At 34.9% G+C, this 13,008-nt stretch overlaps 1 protein-coding gene across 2 annotated transcripts in view; it reads right to left on the bottom strand.

Moving 5' to 3' along the window:
- The window catches only part of CPED1 (cadherin like and PC-esterase domain containing 1), a 267,036-nt gene that overhangs the window by 159,366 nt on the left and 94,662 nt on the right, over window positions 1-13,008 (bottom strand). For both annotated transcript variants that reach the window (XM_012757301.3, XM_012757302.3), the window contains exons 5-6: window positions 6,342-6,474; window positions 4,800-4,968 (exon numbers count right to left, since the gene is read on the bottom strand). In XM_012757301.3, the coding sequence (XP_012612755.2) occupies window positions 4,800-4,968; window positions 6,342-6,474 (302 nt within the window). The remainder of the gene's footprint in view (window positions 1-4,799; window positions 4,969-6,341; window positions 6,475-13,008) is intronic.

Here is a 13,008-nt window from a genome sequence, read left to right as displayed (position 1 = left end):
AGTAGGTTAAGTAATACATCAACTCTTTTTTTTACAAACTCTCAGCAGCAGACTTTTATTCACATTCTTTCTACAGCTGACATAAATCTCCCAAGCCTACTGAAGGGCCAGATGCTCAGTGAAAAAGTCTTTTACAAGGTCTGCTTCATAGCCTGCAGTTTTAGACATAAAATGAAAATCAGGAGAAGAACACTTCCTAAGGTTGAAAAACCATACTGTCACTTTATACCTGCTTCCAAAGACATTACTCATTTTTACCCTGAGAATATATGAGCTATTTCACCTGACATTACCAAAGGTGCTGCATAAATACTGACGACAAATGAGGCTAACTTCATCCCTGCAACTGTGTCATGTTTCCGAAATGCATAAGAGATACATGCATCTCTTAAAGAGAGACCTTGTAAATAACAACGTTCCCCTCTTTTCCAGGGTTCTCCTTTCCTCTCTGTACACATTTGCTGATCGCATTGATTTGAGGGGGAACTTCAGGCACTGGAGAGGGAAGGATAGTCCCCTGAAGGCCAGTGCAGTTGGAGTGGAAAACTGGTGATTTAGAGCCACAGAGTGGGCAGGAGCTTGCTTTAACTTAGGCTACCATTGAAGGTGATTCTCACAGATACTGACTTGAGAAAAGGCTGTAGTGTCTCAGGTTTTCGTCTCTTCTATCAAAGTGGCCCTGTCCAGAAATTCACATTATGACATCTGTCCATTGCCTTTACTGGAAAACAAATTATCATCTATATATCATTTATATATCATTGCAAAGTAGAGTGCTGGCTTAGAGTGGTTAGGGATAAAGTAGACTCAGATAATTTCTTCACACAGTTAAAAATTTTTAAAATGACCCTTGATTCAATTCAATTCAAGAGACATTTATCAAGAACTTATTATATACAAAGAATCACCTTCATATAACTTTATATCTGAAATCAGATATTTAGTATCAACAAACAAATCATCTTTAAATATGAGATGGCTGATCAAACAATGAATTAATTTATATCTTGACCAGACAAAATAAGGCTTTTGACAAGCTTTTCTGCCAGAAGTCACAAATCCCCTCAGCAATATATTTTCATTAAAATAGTCAGCTATGGTCACAGGTATAAAGAATCTTCAGACATTAAAAAAGTTACAGATATTAGAGTTTCCTTTCTATTTCATAACTTTATATTTCATGATTTACAATGCATGAAGGGATAACTTGTGACTTTTTACTCTAATGACCAAATTTAAATGTATGACATTTCTTGTAGTTTATCCAATATGATCTGTGTATAAAGACAGGCATGGATGCATTTGACCAAAAGTTACTGTTAGAATGGGTGCAGAAGAGTTCTACCCTTGAATTCACAGATATAACTGAAGAATTTTATAATTAGATTGAGTGCTTTCTAGGGGAAGACATTTTTAAATAAAATATTGCTTAAAATTGAATTTATTATGTTCACCAAGTAAATGATACTGCCTTAACAGTAGCAAATATAGTTGTTTTAAAATCAAAGGATAGGCTGGGCGCGGTGGCTCACGCCTGTAATCCTAGCTCTTGGGAGGCTGAGGCGGGCGGATTGATCAAGGTCAGGAGTTCAAAACCAGCCTGAGCAAGAGAGAGACCCCGTCTCTACTATAAATAGAAAGAAATTAATTGGCCAACTGATATATATATATAAAAAAATAAAATTAGCCGGGCATGGTGGCTCATGCGTGTAGTCCCAGCTACTCGGGAGGCTGAGGCAGAAGGATCGCTCGAGCCCAGGAGTTTGAGGTTGCTGTGAGCTAGGCTGACGCCACGGCACTCACTCTAGCCTGGACAACAAAGCGAGACTCTGTCTCAAAAAAAAAAATCAAAGGATAGATTGAGCAAACATTGCCTTTGCTATTAATTTTCTTTCCCTTTTTGCACCTCCCTGTTGTGGGTCTGAACATCCTTTGGAAATATCTAATGCTTAAATTTCAAAATATTTTCATTCTATCAGAGTTTTTTTTAAAAAATTTAGTTTATAAAGCTTCTATCTTCCATTATTTCTCAAGTTTGCATTTCTTGATATTTTTCAACTCTATCCAAAGCTTTAACAGATAAAGTATCTCAGCAGCAGACCTAATTGGGAATAAATGAGCTCATAGTTATATCTGTTACTGCTTTCATATCTCCTTTAGTGGCCAGAATGTTCTATAATGACCACTGATAACCAGTTTAGTGGGCGTGCCTCACTGCATGGTGCATAAATCACTACTGATTTAACTAAGTAATTTAGTGTTTGAATTCAGGACTCAGTATACACACACACACACACACACACACACACACACACTAACTATGTTTTATGGAATTTAAGAACAGTGCTTAATAACAACCTGGTATAACATGGTTAGTCTTTAAAGTGGATTTCAGTCTTGTCCTCCACCTTAGCATCAAGAAGTTTCTGTTTATTTTTTCACATCTAAAAATACCAGGAGGAAGTAGTATTTTGGAGGATGATTAAGTGACATAACAGATGAGTTATAATCTATTTGTTTTAGCTGAAGTATTAAGTACTTCAGGGTAAATAAATATCCCCTTGTCTTCTGAAATTTACCTATATCATCAAGCATAACTTTGGCCTAGTGAGGAAACAATTGCTTTCTTACATATTAAACCCAGGAAGCTGCACTACCTCCCTCTGAGAGCAGATAACAGTATTGTCCAGAATAATCAGGCAAGATCTTGAAAAGATAAATCCCAAGACTAGGATGAAAATGACAAACACCGCACACTTTCCCATGCTACAGCTGCAGCTTCCATCCACCCTGCATATACGACAAAAATATGAATAAGAAACAAAATAGGGAATAAAGCATGAAAATCTAAAGAATACCAAATCACAAAGAGCTTTCTTTTCTCATGATTTATCTTCAGGAAATGCATAAATAAAACCTATCATAAAAAAGCTTATTTCTACTGGGGAAGAGAAAGTAGCACTTAAATAAACAAAAAAGGAAAAATACTTTTAAAAAATTACTCAGAATACCTAAGACCTTCAGTTTCCTGTTAGGATAGAGAACTAGCACAGGTGAAATTAGATCAAAGCATGAATTTGATAACAAAAGAACAAATAATAAAAACCTGTGTGAAAGCAATGCTGAACACTGTTTTGGAATGGCCTGGCTAGTGCTGGCAACTTCATGTAGATGTGGAAACTTATACAAAAAAGGCGATATCCTATTCATGGGAAATGAGTTCTTAGCCCATAGTGTTGGGAGAATTGTTTGACTATTAAAAAAAAAGGGGGGTCAAAGGTGAACTCTTCTTGAATTAAGTACTTCTATGTCTAGGAAAAAATAAGGGACAATGGAGAAGCATATTTTTGTGATCTAGGGATAAGAAAATTTCTGAAACTAAATCTCAAAACACAAACTATAAAGAAAAATTAATTTGATTAATCAACTGAGGAATTTTGATCAACCAGGACACTGCAAATAAAGTTGACAGACTGTACTATTTGCAAGAGTAAAATATCACTTTTCACCTATTAGACTGGCAAAATTTGGAAGCTAGAAAGGCCAAATGTTGGCCAAGTTTTGGGAATATGGAAACCCTAATAATTGGGGAGAGACTGATGCAGACATTTTGGAAGTCAAGCTGGCATTATGTAATTCTATCAAATAAACCCATATGCTATGAGGTGATGACCCAGCAATTCCACTGATGGCTATATATTCTCCAGAAAATCTTATACAAGTTCATAAAGGGCCTTATATAAATATTTTTATATTTGAAGCATTGCTTGGTTAAGAGTTGGAACTATCAGCATAGAGAAGCGGATAGGTAAACTATAATGGAATGCACAGCATGGAATATTGTGAATCAGTGAAAAATAACACAGATGATGTACAAATAGCAACCTGGATAGTCCCTTCCTGAAAATATGTAGTGCTGCATATAAAAATGTTAGGAAAAGAAAAAATTTCAAATAAAATACAATTTGATGTGTTTTTAATTGACAATATTTAAATAGGTGATTTAAAAGTTTTTCACCATTGGAAGGTTTTCCAGAATTGAAAATGCAATTTATGTAAGATAAATTCTGGAAAAAAAAATCAAGTTTGGTCCCTTTTGAATCTCTTGAAGCTATGAGAGGCGCTGTACATTCTTTCAATTTCTTCCCATTTCCTCCTGAACTATGAACAATTATTTCTGTAAAATCAAACATTCTTTAAAATGTATCAAATATATTGTCATTAGACCTAATCTTCAACTGAGTTAACCTGAGCTACCCTTTATAACTAAACTTTTGGGGTTATTATTAAGTTCTCCTCTGAAAACTTCCTCATTATCTTTTATGTCATGGCTTGCTATATTAGGAACACTTGAGAGATTTATTTTTTTCACTCAGCAAATATTCCATATTGACTGGTGTAATGAACTAGGCATTATGCTTCCTAAGGATGAAGCAACAAGCATAAGGGTTAAATTATATTTTCATTTGTTTCCTGAATAAGTGGAAAGTTAAAAAAAAAAAAAGAGTATGACCAAGAACTAGCTCTGTAATAGGTCAAAGAATTGAACTACAATGATGAGCTGAGGAAAAAAAAAAAAAAAAGATGTAGCCTTTGTGATCGCTAGTGATTTAAGCTGTTTCCAGCTCATGTTTGAACCAGCACCTATTAAATGAAAATCTCTGCTTGCAGCAATAAAAAGATGCAATCTTTGTTCAATGAGATTTGCCAACCATAAAGGTCAGAGAATGGCAACCCAACTCACTTTACTTATCTCCAGTGTACTTTGTGTGAAATGACAGCTTCGATGGAGCCTTTACCTTTTCAGTGAAGCGTTTTTTCTTTGGTAGATTCCAAACAGTGCCAGTTGAATGAATGAATGCACGCAAAGGGGTTAAGGATGTCACCAACACATACGCTTTAAGAATCACAGATAGATCTTCGGCTCTAAAGATTGTTTCATGTGGAGCAAGGACTGTTGTTTGATTCCTAAAAAATAAAATAACATAGTTAATGCTCCATAATTTAAGGTTGAGTATGTAATTGGTAAATTACCTAAAAGCTTGTAACCCCCCTGCTATCCTTTGCTGAACCCCAGCCTTCAGTATGTGGGTTTCCTTAAATAATTTCAACTGCTTATTAGATCACCACCAGGGGGTGTACAGGTGCAGAGAGAGGATAAAATGGGTAATAGTTCTTCACTCTGGCAGATTTAATCAAAACATTTTTATAAGAAAAAAAGCTAGGAAAATAGTACTTAGAATAGGTTTAAAGTTTTTTTAAAAATTAAATTAGTCACATTACCCATGACCTCAGATTCATGGTACCATGACAACAACAAAAGTGATATAAATTACAGTTTGTAAACAGTGAAATACTTTCTCAAATCTTTTTCTGCCCCTACCTACCTTCGCCCTATCTTTTCCTCTCCATGTAAACATATTAAGTTTTGCAATAGTGGACAAGTCACCAAAAGTATGCCAAAATACTTTCCCTGCTAGTTCCTTCCTAATACCTCTCACCCCAGGTAATTAAGGGTCAATTTAAGGGATGAAGTATTAGGAAAACACTTCAGTGTACAAAGGAAAATTAACACTCGTTTAATGTTTTGTAATGAAACAAATATACTTTCATCCTAAATGATAATAAAATCTATAGCTACTTGCTTTTCTGTACCATGTTTTTATATGTTAAATATTAATATCTAAATGTGACCAATGAGAAGATTGTGTAATTTTTACTTTTGAAGTCTAGGTAAGCACAATGCACATGATTCTGCTTAAATACTATTTAATAATTATAAAATTAGAGGAGGTGAATTCATTTGTGTCTTGGATAAGATAATCTAAGTCTCTTAACTTGTCATTATATTAATAATATCTACATTCTACAATCCTTCCTCTGGAAGTAACCTGGATAGCCTGATATACAGCAGATGCTTTCTTAGATTATAGGAGCCATTAAAAAAACACAAAAACTTAATAGTTAGAAAAAAATGCATTCAGCCATACCCACAAGCTAAGGTAATGCCATTTGAGTATAAAATAGAAGTTAAAATTTTATAGTTTCACATTGTCAAGGTTTTAAATTCAATTTCCATTAATGTAACTTACTAGATAAGAGTCCAATTTGCTGAAATGTTTATTCTATAGAAGCAGAGGTTTGAATTAATCTAGAAGAAAGTCAATGATAGCTTTCTTTATTAAGAAGGGGATAGCTGAAAATTTATGTAATGGAACCTAATAATTCAAACATGTAACACTCCTGCCCCCCTCCCAGCCCCGATCTGTTCTGTGCTTTTCTTTTGTTAGCTGTCTCCTAAAATGCATGCTGGCTATAACAATTCAAAATTATTAGCTTACAGCTGTTCACGTCTCCAGTTCCCTGGTTTCCAGATAGGTGGCTTCACTGTTTTTAAAAGGTGACTTGAAGTACTTGGCTTTAATTGTATTCCCTGTTCCAGACATACAGAGGGACTCACTGGAAGTTGCAATTCTGGAAAGATTCAAAAGAGCGGAAAACATTTATTCATATTGTTTCTTTTTGGAACTGCTTCAAAAATAGGGTATGCTGTGTTAAATTATAGAGCCCAAGGGAAATATGTAACAATTTTTTCCCCCATTTTGAGTCAAACTTGGATCCATTAAATGAGTACTGTTCAGAGAGGCCTTTATTTTGTCATATGTTCTTTTACCACAGAGTAGTGAAATAATTGCAATAACTGATTTCAAATTTTCTTGCTCAGAAGGGGAGGTAGATATGATTTCTCTAACTGTCCTACACCAAGCTGATCTAACCTCCACACAGCTAAGGGACTCACTCTCAATACAGGGGTAGTGGCTGCAGGAGCTGACTTTTGTTTGTGATCAGAATATTACATAAAAACTGTAGTTGATTTTCTGACAATACTCACACACTAAAGTATGGCATACTTTATATCCTTGGAAATCTTGACAATATACTTTTATTATCTTTCAAAATATTAATTATTGAGTTTTTAAATGTGTAAAACAAAGAACAATAATGACTTACTTAAGAAAACTCATATTGATGTATAAAACAAAAGTATTGCATATACATAGTTACAAAAAAATCAAATTTTACAGAAAGCTATCAAGTGAAAGAAAAAAAATCCTCTGATCTATCCTTATCTAAGTCCTCTCTCCATCAAAAATCAATGCTTACATATCAACTTTTGAAATCTGGGTAAGTGTAGTGGGTCAGATGCATATGCTTCTTAAATACAAAATTGATATAAATATGAATGTCTCTATATAAACCTATATATGTAGGTATTTCTATTTCTTAAATTATCCAAAAGACACATCATATTAGTCTATGTCTGGCTTATTTGCCTACTAATCCATCCTGGAGTCCTTTTCATATCAGCATGTTCAGAATTACTCCATACATACATTTTAATGCTTAGGCTATTCCATTAAATGAATATGCATTTGACTTAGCTATTCCCTATTGCTATGTATTTAGATTATTCTTGTAATGTTTTTCTTTTGCTATTTCAAAATTGCTGCAATGAACACTCTTATACATCTATTTTGGTATACTTTTACAAGTTTATCTAGGGGCAGATTCTTATCGGTATGTATAATTGCCAGGTCAATGGTAAATGCACTGTAAATTTGTTAGACATTACCAAATTGCCTTCCAAAAAGGTTACCCTAATTTCCACTCTCTCCAACAGTGTTTGAGAGTTGTTGTTTCCTTACTCCCAGGTCACAGTGCTTTATTTTTTAATTATATAATTTATCTAGCTCTCAAAATGGAACAAAGCCTTTAAATTATTTTTCCCCTTTGTGCACATTTCATCAATACTAACATAGTCTAATTTAAAACACTTCACACTCTTAAGTAAAAGTCAGCAGAAGTCAAGCTGTTCAATGTATTCCCATATCTCATTATTTAGCACAGTGTGCTTGTGCTCCAAAAATGATAACTTATGTCTAAGGCTTCTCTATTAATGAAGTTCTAATACATCATAATAAAAGAAACACGAACTGCTTTATTTTTGGAGGTGATAAATGAAAAATCACTAAGTTAATTTCTTTTCTTGGAAATCACAACTTTTAAAAAGTTGAAATGTTTATATAACCCTTTAAATCTGCAGTAAGAAAAATAAGTGCTCTTAGTTAAAATGTCACCAAATAGACTTATGTTTTTAGAATTTATTATAGGAAAAATTTTGTTTCTCCAGAGGAGCTGATTTGTAGCCTTCTTTTGTATAATATGCGAACGGTATAATTTACTCTGATTTCTCTTTTACCTTGCTGCCAAAAAGCACAGGATAGATTTGAAGTCAAACACAGTTGACTTTGAAGAAGGTAGATGTAGTGTTTTGCCAGAGTAGTATCGCACTGGTTTTGAGGAAGTAGTCAAAAAACATGTCAAAAGAATAACCAATTTTATGTCATTTTTTCCTGGTTTAGTTCAAGTGCAGGAGCCTATTACATGAAATTGAAGGAGTCCATTGCAGGAATTGCCAAGAATATGTCAGATTTTCATTTCAATCTCTGAAACCGTGATTGAACATGGAATTGAAAATTGATTTAAGTAATTTTACCCTTATTTGTACATTCATACATACATCAATAAACTTTAGACCTCCCATTGTATGATTCTAGGCGTGGAAGTTACTTTTTATGATTTAAAAAATTTTAAAAAACTCCATAATTAACTGTCCCTTGACATCTAAAATCATTCTCATTTCATTTGATTATAGCCAAAAATTAGAAATAAACCCCATTAATAGCTTTAAAAGTTGCACCTGCATTTTATGGTACTTTTATAAATAATTATTAAAACTTTTAAGTGCCCTAGGTTATCATTTAACACAATCAAAGATTTGTCTGTGGTAACTGTTTCTTGTACCTTTCATGTGGCATATCCATCACAGGCTCTTTCAATAGGCAAATCCACATGTTTTATAATTCTAGCCTTTCTTTCTTAACCCACCCCTATACCCAAAGAGCTTGGAAATCTACAGTGCTAAAACTGGCTTCTGATTTTGTAAGGAATTTGGGAGATGAGGCTCCATGACACAGATAGTCTTCCAAATAGCCTTCTAATTCATTAACAGGTACTTGTTAAAAATTTTAGAAAGTAATTAAATATGAAGGGCTTAGCATGAATCTTTAGGGCTTTCCTACTCCACAGTATAAAGACTGAATGGATAATAGATTCAGACATGAAGTATCATATGGCAAATAGTGCTGTAGTTTTATTTATTAACTACTCTTAGCTTATTTTAGAGAGTTCTGAAGCCTGTAACTTTACTGATCACCTCGAGTAAAACTGAACAATTTGTTAGGTATGCATGAAAACTGCTTTTCTTGTGCCTTTTAATATCTGATTGGCTAGGCACTGAGTGCCTGCTTACTGGGGTGCAGCTTTATGAAAAGAATGATTCAACCAGAACCAAGAGATCTGGGCTTTCATTTTGGCTCTTCCAAACCAACAATTAATAGGCTTGTGACATTTTCAAGGAGCCTTCTAGAATCCAGAATGTGATTCCCATGAATCTTCTCAACTTTCCACATCACTGAACACTATGCACTGCACTGACATATAACAAGTGCTCAGTAAATGTTTGTTCTAGCAATGAACTAATTTGGGGTGGGGGGTTAAGCCAACTTGTGGTTAGAGAACAAAATCGTATTCTAATGGATTAAAAAGATTTTATTTAGTTATTTATTTCCCTTCTATGTGGCATGTAGTTACATACACCACAGTCAAAGACTAAACACTGGAAAACACTTGAACTAGCAAAGATTAGCTGCCAACTTTTATATTGTATTTGATTTAATGTTTTTCCCCATAGCTAATAATTAGTAGGAAAGTAAAAGTATAACTATATTTCACAAATGCTGGAATATTGTATTGCATTTTCATATCAAAAAACTAAAGTCAGTCAATATTTTCTTATTTTAAAATTATAGGTGAAGATAAAAGGCCTTATTTAATACCTATTAGTTTTGGTAAGTACAAAACATTTAAGGATATATTATTTTAATAATTGTTCCTCTTACCTGAGGGCATTTAAAGGTCATAGTACTTAGGCTGCAGGTATAAAAAGTATGTATAAATCTCAGAACTTACATGTATAGCACATATCAATCAATATATGCACAAACTAAAGTCATAGCCAGGACATAACTCTATGAGTCAGGGCCCTGGTAGAAAATGAATGGATGGCAGAGTCAAAAAGTAACTGAAGAAACTATTAACTAAGAAACTACTAAAGAAATGACTGTTAACAAACATATGGGTAGAGTTAAGGACACTCAACAAGGGAGGTGAAGCTTCTCAGGGCTGCCAAAATGGTAAGCTCTTACCACCCCTAACCCAGGAAGGAGAAGTTTCCAGAACTGGGCAAAAGCCATAGCTGCAAGAAAGGCTACCGAGAAAGAGCTAGGCTACAGGTAGAGACAGCCACTTTCAAGCCAGGGGCTAGCAAAGAAGGAGCCAGGGAATAAATATCCCAAAGTTCTCTCCTCTTGTGCTTGATCTCTTGCCAGAAGCCAGAGGTCAAGGAAGCCCTGTTGGTGCCGTCTGTGGAGGACAGCTCCCTAGAGAAGGGTCTAGAGCGAGTCTAGAAGGGCAGATGGAAAATATGCAGCACAGACACTAAACAGTACTTGTAAAATAGAAGCTTTGGCCCTAATGTCCCCCTTACTAGCCGTATGTCCTAGAGAAATAAAACAAACAATTGTGCGAGGGTGTGTGTGTATACATACAGAAAAAGAGAGCGAAACACTAGCTTTGATCTAAATTAAGAGCATTTGTACGTGGCAGCAGTGGCTGGCTTTGGCTGAACCATATAAAACTGCCTTTTGTTAGGTAAAAAAATGGTTGAATATCAATCAAATACCAACAATTTCATAATGTTCAACCTAATATTTCTTTTACTACACCATGGTGCCTATGGAGGGAAAACAAGAGTGCATAAACACACTGCTGTGAAAGAAGGTTCCAGGGGCTAGAATGTCTGCAAGTAGAAATGACAAAAGGGTGACCCTGAAATCACCCAATAAGTATTTGGCATATGGTTCAAAAATAGTAAAAGCAAAGCCCGAGTTCTGCCAATTCCTAGAAGAGAATAAGTACCTTCATCTCTGAGTCTGTTTCCTCTTTTGTATAATAATGAAAAAGCACAGTGGGTACTAAACAAATATTTGTTGAATGAATAACTAGATAGTATCTACTTATAGTGTCTAGGCCCTTTACAGTCTTCATTTTCTGTGAATCTAGGTGCAAAGTTATCATTTTTAATATACGGTATGTATGACCTAATGGAGAAGATAAGTGGCAAGGGTCCAAAGGCCAGAGCTGCAATTCAGTCCCTCTGTGAATCTGGTATGTTCCTGCAATTATGAGTACTCTGAAAGGTTGACCAACTGCTGTTTTTATTTGTGTGAGGTCCAATAAGCCTTGTGGAGAGAGGCTGTAGCTGAACTCTCTTTAAGCTCCCACCCTCTAAAGGAGTATTTGGGGAACATCAACCACCCTCTCACTGTTTAAGTTGTGTGCAAAATGGTGAGAAAACACATCCCGAGGTACTGTCAAGTTCACAAGATTGATCACTCATTGGCAGTTAGAGGGGAGGAGTTATTTTGAGTGCATCAAAGGGTATTCTCAGTTCACTGGACTGAAGCTCTATGAAGGCAGGGATTCTGGGTTTTTTTTTTTCCTCTGTTGAATGTCTAGTGCCAAGTGCAGGCTGGCACTTAACATAGAATCTCAAATAAATCCATGCTTAATAAGTGAGCTCCAATTTCTTTTTACCCAAATAACCAGAGATATGTGCAGAACTGAAAAGAATAAGCAAGCCAAGTACCAAGCAATTTTGCTAGAGTTGGCCAGCGTAAACTCACTGTTCAGACCTGGGAAATGCATATAACATGGGCAGGGAAAACATTGGTTTTCTCTCCTATGTCGTGCTTGTCAGATTGGCATGATATACCAGGACGTTGCAACAATAGCACCACGGCAGCCCCAGTAAGGTACCAACAACCTAGAGATGAACTATCCAAGGCCAAGAGGCCTAATATGGGCAAAATCCCCTGGAACCCAGCGTGAGCACAGGAAGCCATAGGAGAGAATGTCACCAGCCGACAGCCAAGAGGAAGGCTTCCCCTTACAGGAACAGCCTGAAAGGGAGGGGTCTGGGTATCCAGATTTCATTTGTTTTACCAAAAGGACTGAACCTGGGCCCGAAAAGACATGGGTGAAACCAATAAAGACATATATTCTGATTTGTCCAGCACACTGTAAATAGTTGCCAACCAATATTTTTTTTAAAAAAAATTTTACAAATAATATTATAAATAACATTTATTTAAAACACTAATTCCTGTCTATTAATGAATCTGTTCATAGGTGACCATGAGTCAATTCCTTTGCTTTTCTAAGTTCAGTATCTTTATCTGGAAAATGAGAATAATGGTAATTGTAATAACAGTAATAATAAAATGAACTTACCTTATATGGATGCTGACAGAATTAAATATGAAATTCCCTTTAAATGTTTTGCAAATCATTTACATATTACATGTTCAAAAGCATTAAGTAGTTACTACTTGTAGTAGTTTAATATAATTATTTTCTATAACCTATAAATCCTGTTTCTAACTTTGGAAACTTCAAAATGTAGCAAAAATGTTATTTCTTTTGAGTTTATTTACCACTAAGAGGTTCCCACCACTACTCACTATCAGATAAAGTCTAATCCATTAAATTCTCCTCTATGCCATTCTTAAATGTCTGGTATTTGACATTAGTCTCTTAAGAACAAGACCAAAAATAAAACAAAGATCTTTACCAAATGGCCTGTAAAGACACAATCTGGTTTTTGTAATTTTCCTCAAGTTTAACATTGCTGTATCCCAGAAAAGTAATTCATTTCCTATTATTCACTTATTTAAAGGAATTCTCTACTAGGTTCCTATGGATGGAATAAGCCTAGGACTTATTCCTTTATTCCTGTTACTGCAATATTTAAGTCTGTTCTTTTAA

This window comes from Microcebus murinus, chromosome 9 (genome assembly GCF_040939455.1).
Source record: "Microcebus murinus isolate Inina chromosome 9, M.murinus_Inina_mat1.0, whole genome shotgun sequence".
Lineage (NCBI taxonomy): Eukaryota > Metazoa > Chordata > Mammalia > Primates > Cheirogaleidae > Microcebus > Microcebus murinus.
This window is presented reverse-complemented; position numbering and strand designations above follow the sequence as displayed.